This window comes from Diadema antillarum, unplaced genomic scaffold (genome assembly GCF_040938485.1).
Source record: "Diadema antillarum isolate AM-2024a unplaced genomic scaffold, OU_Dant_1.0 seq00002506_RagTag, whole genome shotgun sequence".
Lineage (NCBI taxonomy): Eukaryota > Metazoa > Echinodermata > Echinoidea > Diadematoida > Diadematidae > Diadema > Diadema antillarum.
Window position 1 is genome coordinate 24642 of NW_027273110.1, and position 25021 is coordinate 49662.

The 25021-nt window shown below is 40.4% G+C and overlaps 1 protein-coding gene across 2 annotated transcripts in view; it reads left to right on the top strand.

The window, feature by feature from the left end:
* Window positions 1-1613: 1613 nt before the first annotated feature.
* LOC139714895 (uncharacterized) overlaps window positions 1614-25021 on the top strand; it is a 31602-nt gene continuing 8194 nt past the window's right edge. The window contains exons 1-5 of one of the 2 annotated variants that reach the window (XM_071626540.1): window positions 1614-2274; window positions 9753-9877; window positions 11118-11208; window positions 22516-22632; window positions 24022-24207. In XM_071626540.1, the coding sequence (XP_071482641.1) occupies window positions 2116-2274; window positions 9753-9877; window positions 11118-11208; window positions 22516-22632; window positions 24022-24207 (678 nt within the window). In that variant the 5' untranslated portion in view covers window positions 1614-2115. The remainder of the gene's footprint in view (window positions 2275-9752; window positions 9878-11117; window positions 11209-22515; window positions 22633-24021; window positions 24208-25021) is intronic. The other variant, XM_071626541.1, reaches the window with a different exon arrangement.

Here is a 25021-nt window from a genome sequence, read left to right on the forward strand (position 1 = left end):
TCGATTAGGAATTTATAAAACTTGTACATGTATACTATTATAAATAAAATGAAACAGAAAATGACCAGGCGACAAATTGAGTTGATTGGCCAGTGCACTTGTATGATAATTAATCCAAAGCGTTACTGTGTACATTGTAGGCCTGTAGTCGACTTTTGGAGGGTCCGCACGAATCCCCCAGCCCCCTCCCCCCCCCCCCCCCCCCCCCCCCAATCTCCTACCGGTTGTACGATACCGCGATCAGGAACCGTTCTCTGCTCCATGTTTGTTTGTCTGTCTGTCTGTCTGTCCTCCTATCAGGGCCCTGTTGCATAAAACCCTTACCGCTGGACTTACCGCTCCTTTCTAGCGGTAAATCTTCAAATTAGCGGTAAATTTTATAATCCTTGATGCTGATTGGCTGTGACGCCTAATTTTGACGGTAGTTACCATTCAAATTCAGTGGTAAGTTTTATGCAACGGGCCCCTGGTTTGTTTGTGTTTTTTTTTTTCAAACATGAGCTACCAAAGCTCTCTTCGGCAAAGCGTTTGTAGTAAACCGTCTCAAGCGAGCCTCCAGCAGTCTAGCTGAACACATGCAGTGCCGTACGGCACTGAACACATGTAACTAGCGTTGTGCAATGGGTCGTGCATATTGCGCAACCCTTCACTGTACGTGACAAGTGGGATACTGTAACGTCCGTGTGATCATCGCAGCTAAAATTAGCACGCACGCACATGCACGCACCGGCCCGTCGAATACAGTACTACATGCACCTCCAGTCAGCCGCATCGCTCACGCGCTCTACAGATTGGGTGATTTCAAGTTCGGTGCTAGTGCTAGTGCTAGTGCTAGCCCCCAAATAACAGCGTTAAATCGAGCTCCAACACCGACGGTCAGATTAACGAGGCGATACCGATCAAAATTATCGATCACCAGCACTAGGTGTTGAAATCACAGCACCGCGAGCTCCGCGGGAATTGCGCGACGAAAAAAGTGATTGTGCGTGATTACAGTAAAATATTAAAAGATGTAGACAAAATTGCTTAGTTTTAGAGACATAGTGAGGAAGACAGATTAAAATGCCACAAATTTCATCCACTCCCCTAAATACAACTATCTTAAATTTGCTCCCAGGCTCGGATTTATAAAGCCATATCGAGAGTGTTCGTGTACGTTACGTGGGCGACCACTGCATTAGCATAGACTTTGCACATAAAACGTGCATCTATTATGGACGTGAATATGAGTCTCGCACGGCAACGCTAACACCAGCACCGAACTTGAAATGACAAAAATGTTAATCCCTAGGGGCTAGTGTTAGTCAATGGCGAAAAAGCACGTAAATCGCTAACACAAACGGCGGAGCTCGGTTCAGCAGACGACATTCAACACCGAGCCCAGCACCAGCAACCGGAAATACGTCATAATTTTGAGGTCAACTCCCAACACCGACGTGATTTCAAGTTCGGTTTTATTGCCGGTGCTAGTGCTGAGATAGCACTAGCACTAGCACTAGCACCGAACTTGAAATTGTAGCTGTGGTGTACGAGTACGTACGTGGTGGTGTAATTGCGCTACATACATACGGCATGCGCATGTTCCTGCGTTTTAGGTGTTGGTAGCATGGTGAATGGTGCTGCCAGGAGGAAAACGAAAGGATTTTGATTCTCAAATTTAAGCTACGGGCACGGGTGGGTACTGGGTTGATAGCCTACAATACCACAATATATATACTGTCTTTTATTTCCCGGTTTCATGTTCCTGGTGTCAATCGATTTCTTACGGAAAGGGACGAAGATGTGAACGAATTGTTGTGTACAGCAGCAAGCACACACAGCTACGGGTTCATGACATACGGAGCGGAAGTGCAAGTGCAAGTGAGGATTGGTGAGATTCAACCGAACGTTGCAGTCGATGCGATTAATTACTGACTTGTCTTCACTTGGCTGAAAGAAAGTCTGGCAGTATTACAGCTGTACAGACCTCCAGACATTTTAATCAACGCAGTCCGGTATACATTCACAAAGACAAGTCAGGGTCAGTTTTCCACTGCCGAGCTCTCCCGCTCTGTCGTCCCGTCGTTCGTCCCAACCCGCACCCGTGTACCCCGAGCATTCCCATTCCTATTGACCATGGCAAAGAGCATAGCAGTCGTGGATTTTGAGGCGTATCGTATCGATGCCGAGCGCGGAGATGATAAGGCATTTCAAAAGTTGGTGGACGAAGTCAAGCACGCTCTCACCACTGTAGGTTTCATGTACCTCGTCAATCATGGAATTCCTACAGATAAGGTAAGACTACTACTAGTACTAGTACTAGTCTAGATCAGTCCGGGAAACCCGCTCATGAGGACCGCCCCCGCGTACGAGGATGGTCCCTCCTCATGAGGACCTCCCCCCTCCTCATGAGGCCCCCCGGGGAACGCCTCATGAGGCCCCCCCTTCACTTCTTATTCATCTCACATCTGACGTATAAATTGTCGCAACTTTGCACGGTGATTTTTTGTTACACACACATGTCCACTATCCATGATGAAAAGAAGAAAAAATCCTGTCTGTTTTTTTTTTTTTAATCGAGTTTTAATCACCCGATGCAGAGCGCCCATCAAAACACGGGCGCCAACGCGTTCGCACAATGCAAGACTGCCGCACCTACCGGCCTGATCCGACTAAATATTTTCGATGCTTTTTTCTGCGGCTCTCACCTCTCCGCGCACGAATCAGCCTCGTGAAGCTGAAGTCTGACATCTTTTTACACAAATTCGTAACGAGAAAAATTAAATCAGTACTAACCTGATCTTGTCCATATATTCCAAATTACTATTCCACACTGATAGAGTAGGTGGGTAGATGACATACTCCAGTTTGTTAGCAAAATAATCACTTTGTAGGTATGACGAGTTCACTTTCTTCGTCAATTCCGCCCACGATTCCGCCGTTTGGGCGCTTTTTCTGGAATCATCCCGCGACGCGACGTACGTCGCATACATCACGCATCCAGCACATACTACCAGTAAGTACCAGACTGGTATGTGCTGGATGCGTGATGTGATGCGACGTACGTCGCGTCGCGGGATGATTCCAGAGAAAGCGCCCAAACGGTAAGCGGGCGGCGGAATCGTGGGCGGAATTGACGAAGAAAGTGAACTCGTCATACCTACAAAGTGATTATTTTGCTAACAAACTGGAGTATGTCATCTACCCACCTACTCTATCAGTGTGGAATAGTAATTTGGAATATATGGACAAGATCAGGTTAGTACTGATTTAATTTTTCTCGTTACGAATTTGTGTAAAAAGATGTCAGACTTCAGCTTCACGAGGCTAATTCGTGCGCGGAGAGGTGAGAGCCGCAGAAAAAAGCATCGAAAATATTTAGTCGGATCAGGCCGGTAGGTGCGGCAGTCTTGCATTGTGCGAACGCGTTGGCGCCCGTGTTTTGATGGGCGCTCTGCATCGGGTGATTAAAACTCGATTAAAAAAAAAAAAAACAGACAGGATTTTTTCTTCTTTTCATCATGGATAGTGGACATGTGTGTGTAACAAAAAATCACCGTGCAAAGTTGCGACAATTTATACGTCAGATGTGAGATGAATAAGAAGTGAAGGGGGGGCCTCATGAGGCGTTCCCCGGGGGGCCTCATGAGGAGGGGGGAGGTCCTCATGAGGAGGGACCATCCTCGTACGCGGGGGCGGTCCTCATGAGCGGGTTTCCCGGACTGAGATCTACTGTCTACCAGCGCCAATCAACTTGCATGTCCAACTGCAACCACCACATGCACAGCCCAGTCTGGCAGTCAATCGACCAGCCTGCTGTAGGACACGTAGACTAGGGCCTATGGCTATGTTGTAATTTCTAACAGTTACAGTCACCGGTCATACACTGAACAGTCTATGGAACCCCTAGCCTGACCAGACACTGTGCTGCGCACCCACAGGGTCTGACATGTGTTAGTGTTTCAACGTTGTAAACGACCGTCACTATTGACGGCAAAATCACATAAAATACCTTTTATTTTGTATGATTTTAAGAGTAATATAATTTGCAAAACTTACCTACAGCGTATTTTCCTGATGGTTGAGTTGAATTCGGCGTTTTGTTGGTATCCAGACCTTATTGTTGAATTTTTCGGAGTAGATCGTGCAGTGGCATCTTTTCCTTCGAGAGCTTCACAAAAGCAACAAACTACCACGCATGCGCATTCAGAAGTGGTTGCTTTTTACGTACGCCCGTGCACCCGTGCGTTTCATGTGTTACGTAAAGCTTGTAGTAGATCCGCGCGTGCTGCACCGGCAATGATTTGAACTTTTAGTCGGGGTCATCCGACTATCTCATCACTTCCGCCCCGACTACCTACGTTGTAGTATACGAGAGTGAATGCCATTCATATAACACGCAGATGAGGAGTGAAGCAGTAAGGACGTTTACAGACCTGATTTCAGCCATAGATTTCGGTAAGTTTTAGACGTAATTAAACAAAAAATCGCATACCGGTTATTGAATGATGGTCATAGATTACGATAATTCCTCATATTTTAGTTTTCCACGATTAATAAAGATATTCATAAAGGAAACAGTGAATGATAACAACGTCCGCGAAGGAATAGAGGTGCAGCGCTGTCGCTTCGCGACAGCGCTGCGTGTAGTTATGGAACCCCTAACGTTAAGTTAGAGATCTAACCACGTTAACTGATTAGCTACGGTTTGTAGAGTAATCTTCTTCTTCTTCTTCTTCCGGGTGAAGTACTGACCTCTGGAAAGAGTATTTTCGTACTTTGTGCAGTGCTGAAACTAGTGTGCCACGCTGCATTGTTTGATGCTTTTTTTTGTTGTTGCAATCAGCCCAGTTTGCGCCAACGGCAGCCGGCAGGGTGCCTATTTCTGGCAGGGGCACTTTCATTCATCAGTAAAACAGCAGAGTCTCCAACTCTCCCGCTTTCGACTGGAGATCTCCCGCCGAAACTGGGCGAAAGCCCATTTTTGCAGAATCTCCCGCTTGAGATTCAATTTCTCCCGCTTGAGATGATATCTTACTTAATTTCATTGTATGTTGAAAAATAAGCCTTGTAGAAGTTTGAATGCACGAGAGAGCATCTACGTAGCTCTAGAACCCCAGACCGCAAGGGACTTAGCGCGCATCGATCAAGTTGGAGTCTCCAGTTTGCTAAGGCCAGGGTTTCAGGCGGGAGAATCTCCAGATCAGAAGGCCTAAAAATCATCTTATTGTTAAAATCAAACAAAATGAAAGACATTTTAACCCGTTCCTTACGGGAACCTGGTTTACCAGGTTCCCGTGGGAGCAACTGATATACGGGAACCTGGTTTACCAGATTCCCAAAATGAATACAAGGGTGCCTGCTTCAGTGGCCTAAATTCATGTTTCTTTGTGTTAAATTGCTCAGAAAAGTGGGTTTGATAAAAAGATCAGAGTTTATTCTATCAGGATTTGTTCTCCTGCTGTTTAAAAAAAGGGGGTATTACAGTATTGTGTACCTTTTCCTGATTTAGTTTTTTTGCTTGTTTTGCTGTAAACTCGTACGAACATGTACATAATGATCAAGGCTGAGATCAGTTAGAAATGCGGGTTTGCTGACCCCAGTCACCTCATTCAGGTACTTGGTTTTGTGTAGAACAAAAGATTCTGAGAGCTCATCAGCGCACGCTCTATTCATACCTCGCACCCGATCGATATTTCCATTGTTCACGGGCACATGTAGTTGACCTTAGAAAGGGGGACACAATGAACCGCTTGACTGCCTTCACACAGCTGGATTACCAACCTGTGTGCCTCTCTGTCGACGGGCGAAAAGAATCTCGTTTGGGGGCATTAAAGGCACTCGGAGAATTGCGGAAGGAATGGGTTAATATGATTTTGCCGTCAAAAGCGACGGTCGTATACAACGTAAAACACTACACTTGTACAACGTAGATGTCAGACTGCCGCACAGCGGTCTGGCCAGGCTAGGCCTAGTGGGACCCCCTTCTTTTATTAATAGTTACCACTTTGTTTTTCTTTGCTTTTAGATCTCAGCCATTTCAAAATCAATTTTCATGAAATAAACTTTGAATTGCTCATTGAGATTACGTCTTAGAACTGTATGCTTTGTAAGCTCTTTGATACTTACATGTATATCTTGCAAAAAGTTAAAATCTAAAACCTCCATCTCAACCAAAAATACTGTATACCATCCCTTTAAAGACCTATACTGTTTACAGGGTGTAGGTCTTTACTGAATGAACCAAACAACAACAGCAAAACAAAATAAAAACTACACATACAATTGTAGAGAAGCATGCGAGTCTGAAAGCGCAGTCGCTACTTTCCACCAGTGATCTTGTTCTTCCATAGAGATCAGTGATTTCCACCCATACATACACTGTCCAGGTACTGTATGTATGTATGCTGAAAATTGCCAAAATTTCCCAGTATAGAAGCTTTTTGTTATGTCATCAACCCTCAGCTGTGTAGCGTGCCTCACCCTAGGAGAAACTAGAGCACACACTTTAGTGCGTGTATGAAAGCCTAAAAAATGCACAGCTTAAACTCCCAAGTTCATTGACCCTGTCTGCCAAAATATCAAAAATCCTTCATAAAATCCATGGAAATTTCCTGATCACTACCAAGATTTAATCATCTGTTCCTTGTGTCATTCTCAACCTTTCCCACAAGTTTCCTCCAAATCTGATCACAATATTTTGAGTTATTTTGCACATGTACAAACCAACAAACCAACCAACCAACAAACAAACGATAATGAAAACATAATCGCCTCCCTTGGCGGAGATAATTAATGATATTAGATCATGCAAAGTTTTGAAAGATAAAAGTACATTGTACTTGTATGGCCTATTGTGTGTAGTGCCTGTCAGAAACCAGCTGTCAAAAATCCAACTGTTGCATTATTCTGTCAATCCCTATCACTGCTGACAGTGACTTTCCTCAGTGAATGTCAACGATCGTCAGAAGGTGGGGACTACATGTACACCTGTAGGCCCTACGGTTATGCTTCGGCCTTATGGATTACTCTGCAACAAGAAGTCTCCTTGGAAACAATGCAGTGTCATTCTTCTGACTCATGACAAGTTATACCTTTTGACGTCGGGGAATGGGGATGACTGCTACAGAATTTTTGTTGTGTGTGTGTGAGAGATAAACATATTGTTTGTTGTTGTTGTTTTTTTTTTTAAAGAACCCAGCACAATGACCAGAGGTGGGCAAGTACACAAACATCATAAAAAACTTTTCACTCTCTGTACACTCTTTCCTCTAGTGATCAAACAGCACCTCGGTGAATATGATGACTAATGTGATGTAACACATTTTCGAGTCACTGGTGGCCCATAAAATTTGCAATCGGATGTGGTAGAATGTGAAGCATGTCCACTCCTCTTGATTGCAGCTACCGTATTCAATATACTCCATCAGTACTGCGTCTTCACAAGCAAATGGCAGAATCATAATGCAGTCTTACATCCAAGCGAGTATCTAACATTTTGTGGACCAAAATGTGTCAAATTTGCTTGGGATACTTTAATATCAGTATGTTTCAGACAACTTTTGTGAATTTGGAAGATAGATAGTGGACTCATCTTTGCTTTTACAATATAGTACAATAACATGCCCTTGGTCAGGACAGTATGTTTCATACAATTTTGTAGTACTGATGAAGCCAGTTGTGTACTGTACAGTGGACACTTTGATGTACAAATTGATATCAAAGTCAAATCAGTATATTCTTCTGAATACATGTACAATGTACTTGTGATCTGATGTGGTTCCATTACAAGTGCATCAAGTGCTCAGCAGCATTACTACAAGTAGTTACATGTAATAGTACATGTACCATGTACAATGTACTGTACGTATCACATTTGTACATAATACAGTACACACTACCCCCCTCCCCCACCATAGTATAATGTGTAAATTGAGTGCAGCTACATTCAGAAAAAATGTTTTATGTAGAGGATATATGAGTTATGATATATTTTACATTACAATCTGTAGTTAATACCTAAGTACAATTGCAACTACAAGTGTACAAGGTGTACATGCTGTTTTTGACAAAGATTGTGAATTCATCTTTTACGTGAATAATGTCCACACTCACTCACCAAGCCATTGTGTAAAAAGATCATACCTTGCCAAACACTTCCTTCCTTTACAATTTTTGCAAGTCATTGCCAAATATTAGTTTGCCATTATGAATGGACAATGTACGGTACATGTACTGTATCTATGTGATCTTTTTCCACTGATTAGAGCATTCTATTTGTTTTGAGTGCAGCTGCAGCATCAGCAAGAAAGTAAATTTATTTGACTATGGATGCAGCTATTTGTAAAATGAATGAAGCCTTTATTGCAGAGGCACCATCGAATGAGTCTGTTTTTTGGTGAGATGAAGCTCACAGCATTTTTAATACTTGTGTACGTAATGGTATTGGTATCACAAAACATAATCAGGCTATGAACTTACTGCGTTCTAACTGGTTTCCATATTCATCAGTCTTACACTGTGAATGGTTTTTGCAGGTTATATTCAAAAGTACTGTAGGGTGCTTCAATGTGCACTGTACTGTACAACAGCTACATGTATCTTTCCTTTTCTCCATGTACCTACAATTGTTATAAAAGGGCCAGTGGGTCTTAGACCCAGTTTACAACAACGTAATTGCTGTACTGAGGCTGGACCACCTCTTGTTGATATACACTTGTACATGTAAACGCAAGTAGACCCCCAAATGTGTGGCCAAACCCGGCCACTCAGCTATACCAGGGCTCGACACTAACGGTGGCCCGGTGGCCCGGGGCCACCAAAAATGAAAGTCGGGCCGCCAAATTTCAGAAAAGGGCAAATTTGGTGGCCCACCTCGGGCCACCAAAATTTTTTGAAAAGTGTGTCAATAAATTCGTAACTTTTTGCGCCGGAAATGCATAAATGCATGCAGTGAGTGTGTGACTTATCAAAAAAAAAATTGACTTTTATCGATTTTTTTTTTTCGGGCCACCAAAAATTTGAAATTGATGATTTTGGTGGGCCACCGAAAAATAAAGTTAGTGTCGAGCCCTGGCTATACCATATAGTGATCGCCGAAAAACAACAACAACAAATGTTTTCATGTACTGTATGTACATGTGGAGTGCCACTGCAATGAAAAAAGGAACATACAACGTACTATTCATAAGGAAACTTCACTCAGGTGCGACTTGGCAAGGCAGTGTTAATGCACAAAAATGTGGGGCCGACTACCCTGCTGTAACATACATTACTGTAGGTTGACTGTGGGCGGTCTGAATGGGGTCTGAAATGGGGTCTGAAACTCTGGGACAGACTCGTAGTCATTGGAATAAAAAAATTTACTTGCCATTCCGACTGAAGGAATGACTTGACCATGAAGAATCATGCTCACTTACTGTATTTCTTTGCCATATGTTCATGTTGCACTGATGACTAACAAGCAAACACAAACTTGCTACACACATCTAATGTACAAGTGTACACAATTGTATTTTGTTCAGTAGGTATTCTGTCATGATGCTTGGGTAGTGTCTCTTTAAAAGTCAGTGACTTCTGTACATCATGAGCAACAGATGAAGTAGATATATTCTGCACTCTTATACCCACCCAACTGCAACTACTAGAGTGTCTACAATTGCAGGGGATGAGTGATATTGGGGTCTTTGTGCTGTGTTATTGTAAGGCTTTGACTCCTTGATGTGATACTTCTGTATTAAATCAATTTAGTTATTTTTTCTCTTCTTCAATAGATCGAAGATGCCTTCAAATATTCAAAGAAGTTCTTCGAGCTGCCGGAAGAAACCAAACTGAACTACATTGGTCCCCAGGATAACAAGTACTCGATCCATGGCTTCGAAGAAACAGAAAAAGAGAGGTAGGTATCTTGTGGTACATATAATGCTTGACAGCAAGCAGACTATTAATAGCTGTACACATTTTTGTACTGTGGTATAATACAGAGCTTTAGATGTGCAACATGGACGCTTAGGACAGCCATTGCATTGGTCATTCTCTTTCCCTGTGTCTTGTTGCAGAATAGCTTTAGATTACCCGAGGATGCAACTTTCAAAGTAAAATGGAGCCCCCATAGGATCATTGCATCAAGTAGTGTCGCTCTCTTCAGTGTGAATTTGAGTGGATGCAAACATAGCCCAGAGCAGACCATGCAAACTCAGACGATGTGTCCGTTAGGTCATTAAAGCAACTTTTATCATGCTCTAAACAGGTTGTTGTTTTTTCCTTTGAAAGTCCGCGTCACGAAAATCTAAAGCTCCCCTCCCTGATGGCTAATGTGTCGGTAAAATCAGGTTGATTTTAGTCTCAAGTCTTTCTGAAAACTCTTATCGGTGGTTTGTATGAGACAGTGTTTTATACAATGTACTATAGCAAAAGAAATTTTGTAATTGAAAGAACAAGCAGCAACATGAGGAGAGAAAAATAAAAAACATCTGACACTTTGACTTTCGAAGCATGACCTGATGTTTTCTCCTCTTTTCTTTTCTTTTTAAAGGCATTCAACTCTGTCAGGATGTCAGGGATAATCTGCACCATGAAAAAAAATGTAACATGTGACCTTTGAACATCCTAATCAATATCTGTTTTAAAGATTTACCAGTACAAACCAATGTATATGTCAGAAGCTCTCAGTTCATATTGTGACGTGTGTATAAAAGATATGCAAATTATTTTCTCAGTGGCATTAACCCATTGAGGACGAGCTTATTTTGCTAGATATAACATGCATTTCGCTTCGGCACCTGCCCAGTATACTCGTGACTAATCTTTAACAGGTTAAGCATTGCATCATTGTCAGCATATTATTAACAGTCAGGTCATTATTCAATGGTGAAATGCTGATAGATTGCCAAATTCCTTCATTTGTCTCACCATATTTTTCTTGTTTCATGTCTCAAGGTAGACCTGCCCCAGAGAAGGAATTGTGCTTTGATGCCAACTCTTGATAAATGTGACAGATGATTGAAGTTTTGATCAAATTCTCACATGCACAATAAAAAGATGTGGCGGTAGATTGAAAGTTCTTCCCCCTCAGGAGTTCCTTTCCTTGGATCTCCTGGACTCACATTTGCTCTCTTTGTGATATCTCCTCTTCTCAGGTGCTGCTTAGAGAGACCACACGATCTCAAGCAGTGCTTCAACTACACGGTGAAAGCAGTCACAGAGGATGTACGTCAAACTCCTCGCTGTGTGAGGATTAACTGTTCCTTCTCCTCTCCTGTTCTCAAGCCATCCTGATCATTGCACTCCTCTTTAACTTCCTTGCACCTGGATTTTTCTCTCATTGTTAACCTCCACACATAGGAGGAAGAAAACTTGTTAGATTTTTCTCTATTTTGCATAGATTTAGACTGCTCACATACATTGTACGTTGTATATGTAGAAGAGTGTATTACAGGGGCAATATTATCATGAGACAGGCAAAGTAGTACCCCTTTCAGGGGCCAGGCCTTAGCCTGGTCGTAAAATTTTGAGGTTATGAATGGGTCGGGAATGGGTCGGAAAATGGGATATGAATGGGTCACTGCTGTAAGCTAGGCCTGGCGCTGATCGTAGAATTTATGAACGATAGCAGCACCAGGCTTGGGCCAAAATTCCTTGCTCGGTCAAAGGACACAATTACCTGGCCATGCCTCTGCTGGAGCACGCGTTCAGTTACCATGGTAGTTATCCCTTACGTGGCTGAGTTCATGAATGGGTCATTGTAAAAGTACATGTAGCGCATCCTTGCTATAGTTACTGAATGCGATTTTTATTTCTTGGCGCAGGCCAATATACAGGTACATGTAGCTAGGGCCAGGAGCTGGCCAAAAATGCATGAGTTACTGAAAGGGGTATAACGCTCACATTTTAAACACATGCAGTCCACGCATACGTGCATACACATATTAAAGCAGGTGCAGACAGTTTGATGATTTTTTTGTTGTTGAAAGGGGCAGCCAAGGGCAGTCAGGGTCTCAAAGGGGTAGTTGTTTAATCTTGAAAGTTATATTCATTCTGCTTGCTGCTTCCATTTTTATGCCTCCGCCACGAAGTGGTGCCGGAGGCATTATGTTTTCGGGTTGTCCGTCCGTCCGTACGTCCGCTTTCGTTTACGTGATAACTTGAGTAATATTTACTGGAATTTTACCAAACTTGGTCCAAGCATGAAGTATGATGGGGCAATTATTTGATTAGATTTTGGGTGAAATCGGCTAAAGGTCAAAGGTCTAAGGTCAGGGTCAAATCATGAAATTGTATCCGTTTACGCGATAACTCAAGACTGGATGGAGTAAATTTCACCAAACTTTCTTGGAGGATGATGTATAATGGGACAATTACTTGATTAGTTTTTCAGTGAAATCAGACAGAGGTCAAAGGTCAAAGATCAAGGTCAAATCCTAAAATTTATCTGTTTACGTGATAACTCAAAACTGGATGAAGCAGCTTTCACCAAACTTGGTCCAAGGATGATGTATGATGGGACAATTAGTTGATATGATTTTAGTGACATTGGCAAGAGGTCAAAGGTCAAAAGGTCAAGGTCAAATGCTACAAATGTTGCAATTTCCCCCATATCTATGCAATGCCCAAAGGTATTTTCTTGAAACTTGGTGTGGACATGTACTACTGCGTAAAGATTCTCCAGAGAGTTTCATGTCATAAGGTCAAAGGTCAAAAGGTCAAAGGTGAGGTGAAAATGTTGCAATATCACTTTTCTCGCAAATGGTTCAATGTATCTTTGTGGAACTTGGTACATACGCATGTACTGACTGGCAGGGATTATCTAGGGAATTTAGGGGTCATGGGTCAATAGTCAGGGGGTCAAAGGTCAAGGTCAACTCCTCAAAATTTTACTATTTCCCTCATATATGCAATGCTTGCATTATTAGCTTCAAAACTTATTACATGCATTACCTAATGGAGATTCTCTTGAAAATTTCCAGCCGGAAGGTCAAAGGTCAAAGGTTAAGGGTCAAAGGCCAGGTTTCAATGCCCCCCCCCCCCCCAAAAAAAAAAAAAAAAAAAAAAAAAAAATCCATTTTGTACTGTCATTACACTCTATTTTCATACCTTGGAAATTACTCAATGCATAAACTTATAAAAAGGTCTGTCAGAATTCAAGTAAAAGTTCTCAATTCCCCAAATATGTGTACCTGCACTCTTAGAAAATTAAAGCAAACCCAGTTCAAGACAGTTCTGACAAACCTGTCATTTCAATATTTTGCCAGTTATGTGAAACTGTCATGGATCACACATTGTGAAGACATTGTACTCTACGCCTATTGGGAGAATCATGCATTATGGCGGAGGCATCAGTCGCCATAGCGACATTTCTAGTTTTTTTTCTTTTTTGCTTCATAATGGTGGTTAAGGAATCATACCATTGTTGTGTGCTATATTGTATGGCATCTCCTTCAGTCTGTCTCATACACTTTACAGGTACAATGTGTACAGTACCAAAAGCAGAACGGTGCTCACCATAATTGCTTGAATACCATCAAGGAATTCCATATACCATACTCTTAAAGATGTTATTTTTATTGTGTAATCAGAATCACAACACTCTTTCAATAGTTGAGATACACGTGTATATTTTAGCTGAAACACTTCCATTTTCCTTCATTAATACCTAAAAATGACACTACATACAGAAGAAGTACTTACCAGCGTTTTAACTTCGTCACCAGACAATATTTTTCTAACCAGTCCTTAATACATTCTGCAGATTGCACAACCTATAACATAGTGATTTATAATGACATACAGGTAAGGGGCCAAAAGTTGGAAACAGCTGCACCGAGAAAATTGAGTTGGAAATTGGATTGTCAAAAGTAGTCAAAATCAGCGATTTTTTTTTCAGCATGATTACCGGTATGTTGTCCAAGATTTTTGCACCATCTGTCAGCATTTCTTGACAAAATGATTGAAGAAAAGACAACAGAATATTGTGCTTTTCTATAAATGGCATGTTTTTGTGGGTTTCAGAAAATTATAATGAGTCTGAAATGTCAGATTACCACCCTATTAGACTCTGCCCCAAGTTACATGGGGACCATTCTGATTGGTCACTTGGCTGGTACATGTATGCGCTCTCAAAAAGCGGAAAGCTCGCACAATGCCCTATAGGTTGCATGAGAGCACATGTGCCTTGAGTGAGCTGGTTTTTGTTGCGATTATCAATTGTCCGGCATGCATCATGCATAAACTTGATACATTATCAGCTTCATCTTCAAAACCCCATCGTGTAGTTTCATAAAGATTGGCAGGTAGCATAGCTATAATAGTAGACGAATGGATTCTTAATTTGTTCAGATGTGCAGCTTTTCTGTGTGTGTGTGTGCTTCATTCTGCACTATGGCTACTGTATGGGAGTTCATGAAAGAAGCTTGTTGAAAAAAGGTGCCACTATATGATTTTTCATTTTCTCACTCTCCAAACAGGAATGGAGATTTTTGCCAAAAGGGAAAGAGAATGATAGATATGTTCTGCCGAGGGCTCCTTAGCTTTCTTCAAAGGCCTTCAACTGTTGTTACAGTACAAGTTGTAGTAGCCACAATTGTTTTGAATGGATGATCATGTGTGTGCCACACTGTAGCTAAGCAACACAGCAAACAAAATGAAAATAGCGAATATTGTTGCCAACACCATAACTAATGAATACTTTGATTGCCTGCCAATCACTTCTTTTCAATATTTTGTAATTTGTGAATTTATAAGTGGAAGTTTCTATGTGAGAGATTTTTCATGCTCAACCGAGTAAAATGAATTTCACTTTTTTAATTCTGTGGGGTCCAAGAGATAAAAGATATTTATGTATAACAAGCAAAAAATATTTGCTTGCTTTTATTATTTGTGCCAATTTAATGTGGCATGAAATGCCCGAGAATTGCCACCTTCAGAGTAATTCAAATAATTTTGCAATCTCTTTATTGTGATATATCAGAGACATGAAAATGTAAGGGAGGATGTGGTTGGTAGCAGTAACACGAACCAAGACTCTTTTCATCTCCCACTACCTTCCTTTACCTGTCACCTCTCAGCTAAACCCCCTTCCTTTCTCCCAAGCTGTAAATAGATAGGTCCCTCTACTGACAAAAAATGATGGTGGTGGGGGGGGGGGGGGGGGCAGCTAATGATGCATTACGGCATTTGTCAGCTAAATTCAGCACCCTGTTGAACCGGGAGGTGGATGAGCTCACCCAACTCCCGTTGTGAACAAGGTGTACACCAACAACAATGAATTGAGACTGTCTCTTTTGGTATAGACTACCAGAAGTGTGACAATGCGAATATATACAGTGATGATTGAGTGACAGTAATTAGAAAAACAAGTAAAAGAAAGAAGGAGAGAATCAGAGGGCGCATTCTACGGTACATGGAACAACAACTGATACAAACGATATTGTAGTGGGAGGGTTTTTTTTATGAAGATGTGGGCGATTTATTAACAGAGCTCAACTACACCATATCAGCATTCCCTGATAACCACCTGCTTATCCGTAAAAAGCTTCGTCCTCAACTCTGTCTCATTCTTTACAATATCAGAAAAGTATTTCTCCAATAAAATACACTATTAAAAAGCTTCTTGTACTTTCCTGCGCTAAATTTCTGAATTTGGCATTCCACGCCACAATCTAATGATCAGAAACCATTCTGACAACATATTACACAATAGATTTCTGAAATTGACATTCCACACCACAGTCCAATGCTCAGAAGCCATTTTGAAAACATTTATGAATAAATTAGATAATTACCTCGCTTGACAAATTTCTGAAATCTATGTACATTCCACGAAGCCATCCTGAAAACATAAATCAGACAATTGCTTCACATGACAATGACACAAGGATCACTGCGTACATTGTAGACATAATGGCAGAATACAAAATGAGCATGGTAGTTTGACAGGCGATGATTTCACATAAACAGCCATTCACTTTTCTGCGAGACCAGCACTTCCGAGATTGCCATCCTAATGTATCAGTTTTTAGCATTCAAAGGAAAACACATAGGATAAGCTGGTAATGTAATGACAGAGCTTCTTTACAAATTTCTGTGCACTCAAAAAGCTTGTATTTTTATAGAGAAGTGTAAAGGAAATTGTGTACATTTCTGTTTGTTAAGTACAAATGTAGATGCCTGTTGATTATTATAGACATTCTGTCATACACAAATTTGCTCCAAACAGTTTCAATAATTTTGTGCCATTCAATACAACATTCTGATAGGCAAATTTGTAAAACATCAATATAAGCTGTGCATATTTACTTCCGTTATTTCCCATAGTGTGTTTTTCTCCCTCCATCTATTTCGGGGAACTGTGTTTTAGAATAATAACAACAGTAGATATTTTGTAGAGGTACAGGGCATTTTCATCAAGATATGTACTTGTGTATTTTATTGACATTGCAGACTGTTACATAGCCAGCAGTACACCCAACTCTTGGCTATTTTTGTTATAGCAGGTCATATTTGCTGTTTGGCAGCAGGACGTCTGTTTGTAATAATACACAATAGGGAACTTTATACATTGGGCAAGTGGTCATATTGAGCAGTACTGTCGGCTTCTGCTCACACTAGAATGGTGCAATGAAAACACAAAGATATATCTCTGCTTTTTTCTCGCCATTCACAGGGTCATAGACATGGTGACTTGACATATGTACAGGTGACTGGGCTTTGTGTGGGGTGATTCATTGCACCTCTCAAACTGGCCTCTTTGCAAGAGCCTTGCTTTTAAAGAGGTGAAAGACTTGTTTCCCTAACCCTTACAAATTAGCAGGGGCTAGTGCAGTAGTAAAGTATTAAATGGTAGCCGTTGAAGTAGTACAGGAAATTTAAGGTTATCACTCTATCAACATTGGCCAAAATTAATGTCTGTCTCTTGTAGAATATATTATGACTTTCTTGTTAGGCATGTGTTGAATTTCTTTTAATTTCATTTATTTCTTTTCTTCATCTAGTTTACAGGTGTGTATTATCTTTTTTATTCCTTTTTTTTTTTGGGGGGGGGGGCGAGGACAACTACTGTAGCTCCATTGACTGTGACACTGTTCATCTTACAAGCCCCACACCCACACTCATATTTCATGGAGTATAGAATTGTATGAATTGTAATGATTGTTCAAGGGTAACAATGAAATTATACTAACAGAGCTCTATACCAAGGGTATGTGGTCTTTGTGTCACATACATGTTTATTCGGGTTCATTGGACCTGAAATTCTTCATTCTCATGGACAGTATAAAAGAAAACTGGAAAGAGAGTTGTAATGTCATAGGCCGCTGACAGCATTCCATTAGGTCTACTTTACAACAGTTTAGCACTATTTCTGGTTGCCCTAGGGTTCTGTTAAATAATGAGCACTCTTCTAGAAAGGAAAGCTTGCTTTTTTTTTTAGTGGCCTGATTGGGCCATGAAAACACTTTTTTTCTGAAAAAAAGTGGTGGTTTGATGTCTGTTTCTGGTGGTCCTGGGCTATGTTGAACCGTGTGAAAAGCATATTATATCATAGGAGTGCTCACAATTGCTCCCAGAGTGTACCGTACTGTACCATACAAAGCCAAAAGTGAACCACTTCCTAGCATGTTCTTAAAGCATACCATACTGTGCTACATACCATGCCAGAGATTGTTTGAACACAAAGTGGTCCTAAACATACAATGTACCAAAAGCTTACGTTTCCAGATGTTGGCATGAGGAGAATGCGCTTCGCACTACATCATTATGCAAAGAGTGGATTCTTTATGTTCAACACATCTTTATGTAGCGTGCAAAGTTGTAGGTGCGCAAGGTGAATGTGTTGGTTGCTACAAAACGTGTGACCAGAGTCGACCTCGCGTAATGTGTTTGAAAGATGAAACTGGTGAATGCCTCCACCTCCATGTAACCATGCTCAAAGTATCCTCATTTGATTAACCTTTCTTTAATACTGTGCTTTGTTCATCGACTGGCACACACATCATAGTGGGTTTTTTTTTTTCACTAATTGACACAAGTGTTTTTGAACAGAATTGTCAATGAATAGGGATAACCTATAATCCGTTTTTTTTTTTCAATTTTTTTTTTTTTTTCAATTCAATTCGTTTATTCATCTCATTTTCGGATAAAACAATACAACAGTATTGGATTTTACAATACACAAAAGGATAATCAATCATTTACATATAACAGTGAAAATGAAAAAAGAGAACTTGAGAAAAGCCAAAAAGGCCTTGTGAAGTAAGTTCCCTTACGATTATGCACAGAATAATTGATTTTTAAGGTACAAAGTGTAGACATGGACGGAAAACCAACAAATACAACAAAACATAACATAACAAAACAAAACAAAAACATAAGACAAATGATATGATAAATTGACTATGACTATGTGTGATTTGCTAGAAGGTATATTTTCAAAAATTTCTTAAAAGAGGACAGGCTATTGCGTGAACAAATATCTCTAGGAATCGAATACCAGATTAACGGAAATTGGTGACGTACAGAGTTTGAAACCAGATTTGTTTTTACTACCCACATATGAAATCTATTGCAATTTCGTGTATTGTATTTATGAATTTCATTATTAGTTGAAAACATACATGAAATATTATGAGGTAACATATCTTTGAAATAATAAAATCCCAAAACAGCGGTATTATAAGTATACAAATCAAATATATTCAAAGTATTAAATTTACGAAAAAGAGGAGCCGAATGAGCAAAATAATGACTACCAGAGCATATTCGTAATGCTTTTTTCTGCAATTTATGTAAAACTTCTATCTTGGTTTTATTATATTTGCCCCATACAGATACACAATAATTAAGTTAATCCCCATTGTGTCAGCATGGCCTTCCTGTAGGTCGACTGAGATATTTAAAGCTATACCCGAGTTTGCTTGCTAGCTTCATTTCTATTGATATTAAGTTTGGCCGGATTTTTTACGAAATGCTGTTCATGAAAAAGCTTCGCAAGTTATTGTAAAGCTAATTGTCTGGACACATTAAAGGGTCAAACAGTCTTTGGCATCCACTGCAGGTATCATTTTAAGTCTCATACAGTGTGATATAAAGTGTCATTGCCAGGAGGTATATGCTCTGATAGGAGAAACAGTCTGCAACGAATAATGAGACAGATCTTCAAACTAATGAATTCTTGTGTGATGTCATTTTTTGTTGCAATTAATCAACAAATTGCCGCTCATTGATTAAAAAAAAACAACACAACAAAACACAGATCATTCAGCGGTTTAGTGGAAGCCCTGATTAAAAAATCATGAGCATACGTCTACACTGCACATACTCCGGTTGGATTCAAACCAATGATCTCCTGATTAACGGACTGGCGTCGTATCCCCTTAACCAGGGGTGGATCCAGGAATTCCGTAAAGAGAGGGCGCCTTTACAAAATTAAAGGGGGGTGCATGCCCCCCTCTATTTTTTTTTTTTTAATTTCTTTTGTTGTAAACAAAAAATAAAGGGAGGCGCGTGCCCAGTGCGCCCTACCTGGATCTGCCACTGTAGACTAACTAACTTCCGCCAAAGAGCCAGTGTTCATTCTAATCCTTATACTGTAGCATGCAGAGGATAATGCATATTTATGTAGCTGGTTGAATTCTTGTATCATTGATAAATCTTCTTGTACAGAGCCCTATGCAATCAACATTCACTTTTTTGAGGAGTGTTGTCTACTTTTATTTTCTACTTTTCCCAAACATCATAACACATTAGTACTCACTAGTACTCTGAACTCATCATCCTAGCAACATATTTTGTATAATCCAAGCATGCTAATGAGTCTTTCATGAAGTTAATTGTAGTCTTTATTTCATGCATAAACCTCCCTCAGAAAAGCATTACCTAGCATGTGGATTTTCAAATCTAATCAATATTCATACGATTATTATACATGTATTATCACCTTTTGAAGTACAATTCAGTTGTATTAACTGTCGAGCCATTAATGTACTGTGTACCTTTTAAGTCACTCCTTGTGCACTCCATATTCAAGTAAACTTTAAATAAAAGGAAAAGAACATTTAACTATAACAAATGGAGTGATAGAAGTTTCATAAAGATCGAATGCAAAATCAGAAATACAATTCACATGTTTTCTTGAAACAGTGGTATCGGTCAGAACATATACTACTCAAATGAGAAGAGGTGATTATAATCACTATACAACAGAGTTACCAATTATTACCAGAAATTTGTACGGTTATATTAGAAATGGAATACAAAGTCTGAAAGAGCATCCAAAATGTAAGAATTCAAGAGGGGGCTAGACATTAATTGACAAAAGATCAAAGCATGATCTAGCTGGGGTCACTGTCATAAAAGTCTAATGAGAGACTTTTAGACACACTTGTGAGAGACTTCATGAAATGGATTTACTTCTCTTCATAGCTACATACAGGGGCCGCGGAAGCGGGGGGGCTGCAGCCCCCCCCCCCCCCACACTTTTGGATCGTGAAAAAAAAAAAAAAGGAAGAAAGAAAGGGGAAAAATCGGGGGAAAATCACACCACCCGAATATCTCACAAAAGGTGTTCTTCAGATTGCTATATCTTGATTTAAAAAAATGCAAAAGCTCCGTCGAGTGGGAGGGGGCATCCCCCTCCCACAACCTCCCCCTTTACCTCTACCTCATTAGACTTTGTACATACACATAGATGATGCACACGCGGAATAAGAGCTAAATGCCGTGATTTTGCTATTAACACCTTCTTGAAAAAAAGTCCAGATTATTATGGGGGGGGGGGGTGGGGGAGCTAGAAAAAAATCCTAGTATTGCACCAAAAGTTTGCACCAGATCGCTGAATTTCAGGTCTGAAAATGTAAAATCACCTTCGTGTGGGAGGAGAAATATCCCTTTTGTATCATCATTTACACCCTCGTGAGCATGCCTTTTCTGTTTGATTGCTTAACAGACAACGTTCATGAAATTAATTGTAACAATAGATTAATACAAGAAGTTTATTTAAATGCTACCACTTTATAGACAAATTGTTCAATGATAATCCACATCAAAATATCCTGCTACCTTAAACAAGTGGGGCCGTTGCAAGTCGATAAAAGACAGAAAAACATGTATCATATTGCACCATATGCAACATAAAAATGCAAAAAGTTCTCACCGTGAGAGGGGGAACACCCCCCTCCCACACCCTCCCCCCCCCCCCCCCCCCAGTTCCCTCTGCTCGCTCGGGCTCGTTGGCTTCCCCGCATAGTAACTGCCACCCTCCAAAGATCACAAGATCACAACAAAAGATTATTACTAGTATCCACGCTACGCCAGTGCGTCTAAGCGGGGGGGAGGGGGGAGGGTTTGACCTTGGTACACCCCCCCCCCTCCGGCTGCGCAGCCCCCCCCCCCCCCCCCACCAAACTGAAAAACGTTCCGCGGCCCCTGACATATGAGCGACTTTCACCATTCTGAGATTTCTGCAAAGTCGTTTATGTGATGACTGTATGAAACAGACCACGTGTGACACGACATTTGCTCCTGCAACAACTGCTTCGGTCTTATTTTGAAAAGATAGAAAACAGGCATGTGAAATGCCACCATTCTGTTTGATTTTACCTCAGCTAATAAGAACATGGGGCAGCACTTCACTTCAAAGGGGCACTCTAACCACATTCTCATTATTTAGTTTACAATACATCAGTATATCGTCGCTGGGGTGATAAGACCTTGTATCTGCAATTTGGGTGAAAATGAGTTTTTTGGATTAATGGTCAAATAATGGGTTAAGTGATGTCCTGTCAAAATCCCAACTGTCTTACTCCAAAAATGAAGCGACCACGGCATGTCAAAGGAAAGGCTGTCCCATTCGCCACAGTGCTTTGGCCGCCATGTTTTTTGGCTCTCCTGAACATTTGACATTTTCTAGATACGAGGTCTTATCGCCCCAGCGAAGACATGACTTGTGACTTTCCAAGTATATAATACTATGCACCTAATAAACTTTGTTGTTTTAACAGATTTCAACTCATTTCATCCTCTACTTCTTCCCTGTTATTTCATGCTTGAGCTTTGTACTTCCGATCCCACGTTTTTATCATTGCTTTATGATTTATTGCCGCCTGCATAATGCCCTAAATGGGGGGGGGGGGGGGGGGTGGAATGGATATCACATGAGAACTAGAAGGACATTAGCTCTTTGCAGACAATCTGTAGACATTATTTGCTATGCTTCTTCTAGTAGTATGGAATTCTGTAAAGAAATAAAGAGCTTTTATCAGTTGTAGTGCTTCATGTGTGAAGAATGATTTCATGTGATACAGTTTGAAGCTGTGCTGGACAAGCTAAAATCTGAAAGATGATAATAGGTAATGCAGTTAACATTCATTGTAGTAACAGGTTTAATTGACTTCATCATGACAATTGAAAATTACAGAGCTTAGCATTTAATGCAGCTGGTTATTACGATGAAGTGAATTAGTATTTCATTTATTTTCTCAATTTACTTAATTTTTTTGTCAAGATGTGTTCACATTATGTCTGTGTTGATACGTTGATACTTAGATGTGGCCTGATAAAAGCTTGCCAGAGTTCAGACAGTCTATGGAGGTGCTGTATGGCTGGTGCATCAAACTTCACAACAGAATTCTAGATGTGATGGGACACGCACTGGAGCTGAAGGTAAGAATTATGTGAGCCACTGGTCAGGACCTGACTAGTGGGTGCATCGGGGTCATCCCACTAGACCAACACCCGCAAGTCATACAGCCCACAAGTTTGACACTGAAAAGAGGTCCATGAGTCATACAGCCCATGAGTTCGACACAAGGCAAATAAAGCCCATGAGTTCGACACTAGGTAAAAACAGCCCACGAGTTTGACAGATACAACACGGGGCTTAATGTGTCGGTCTCGTGGGCCTTGTTAGCTTAGTGTCAAACTATGTAAATGGGCTGTATGACTAGTGAGCTGTATAACTCATGGGCTGTATGACTTGTGAACTGTGTGACTTGTGTGCTGTATGATTCATGGGCGTCAGTCTTGTGACGTGCACCCGGTGCATCAGCATGCACAAAGTCTTACCACTCCCTTCCACTCGATGCAGTTCACATAGGTCATTCTTTAGGAATTCTGACAAAGCTATGGCAAAGCATACTGATTATGCGCGGTACTCTATGCAACATTAGTACTGGCTGTAAAGCCTCCTCCTTTATGTGTATGTGATGTGTTTTGTCAACAATTTGGATATTACAATCTGAACAAGTAATGTATGACCAAGCATTTCATTGAAAGGTTCGTGTTTAAACACTGCTGAAGAATTCAGGCAATGTAATGGATAGATGAGACCTTACTAGTGTCCATATTTTGTCTTCACAATTATTAAAAAAAAAACCACACACACCAAAAACTAAATACAGAAATATTGCTGAAATTTGATTTTGTCTTGCCTTCCTCTAATGTCTTTGTGTATTAAATTATATTGTGATTAGACAGCATACAATATTTTAGCTGGCTTGATCATTTGTTCAGAATGTAGTACTGTATGTTCTACTGCTGCGAGCTACTGAATCATATTCATAATTGAGTATCCCATACCAGCGACTGTACCTGAATATGCCAGCATGTATTTCAGTAATGATACACATCAACTTTGGCATTCTGTCACTTGATATTTATTAACAACTTGATCAACCACTATTACTGTACGTCAAAAAAAATGGCCATTATTGGTAACAGATTTGATAAATTGCATGTGAGTTTTGCCCTGGCATGCCATACATGAGGTGTAGCTATCCTTGTCTTGTTGAAGTGACATGTTAAATACAATTTGTAATAATTTTACACTGTGAATTATATAGGTACATTATTGCATAATTGAATACCATCTTGTGTTTTTGATGTTCTTATGGCAACAAGCTGTTTAAAAGCTATGTTTATATGATACGCAATTTTACCCTGAAATATCATCTGTCAAATCAGGATATGCATGGCTGCAGTATAATTTTTTATACCAAGTAGTGTGCATTACATAATTCACGGCTTACAGTATATTTGTTGTTTAACATGCAGGATCCACTCCACTTCCGAAGTCTACATAAGAACCTTGGTACGAAGAGAAACAGCACCATCTTGAGGACCCTGTACTACCCCCCACCAAACTTTGAGCAGTTGAAAGAGAACCAGATTCGATGCGGGGAGCACACCGACTATGGAGGCATCACTTTACTCTTCCAGGATGCACAAGGAGGCCTTGAGGTGGGTCTTTTAATGAGGCAGAGGCATCACTTCGTGTCTATCATGATGGAATGTCTTCTCGGTATTTTGATGGTGTGGAAACCAGCCGACGCAAATTTTCCTCATATTTGTAGTTCTTTGTTTTTGTGACTACTGTTATTTACAACATAATAGAGGATGTTTCTGTAATTTTAGTGTATTTTGTTACAGCTAGAACTTATTCCTACACTGTCATGATCAAGTAGACCAGTGTCATCAATAAAGAACTGAACCTACCACAAAGCATTTTGAAGATGATTCAGGTCTGCCGTATGCTAACCATTCTGTAGTCCGTAGGTGTTGTTTGTTTGTTTGTTGTTTGTTTTTTTGGTTTTTTTTTCTGTTCCTTGCTTGTAGGTATGAAAAATGTTGCCATTTGGATCTTGATTGTTGCTGCCAATGTGGCATGATGATTTATATGCAGTTCATGAGATTTTGAAATCAAAGGATTGTGTGAAATTGTCTCGATCAAAATGTAGGCAAGCTTATTTTAAAATAATTTGTGATCATTGAGGTTTTGCAGGGAAATGAAGCAGCTTATTGCAAGTTCTGTCCTCTCTGTGATATTCAGATGTCTCAGAAATTATGTCCAATAGTGTGATTACAAACTCATTTCACATCATGTGGTTTAATTCTAAAAACACATCCGTTTTGGTCTCTTCTCATGTCCAGACAACATCTTTATGCAGTGAATATCTCAAACGTATGATTTTTGTATCTGTCTGCCTTTGTTGTTTTCATGACTGGAAGGATTTACTGGTAAAGAAGGATTGTCTATGTATGGTACAAGTGAAAA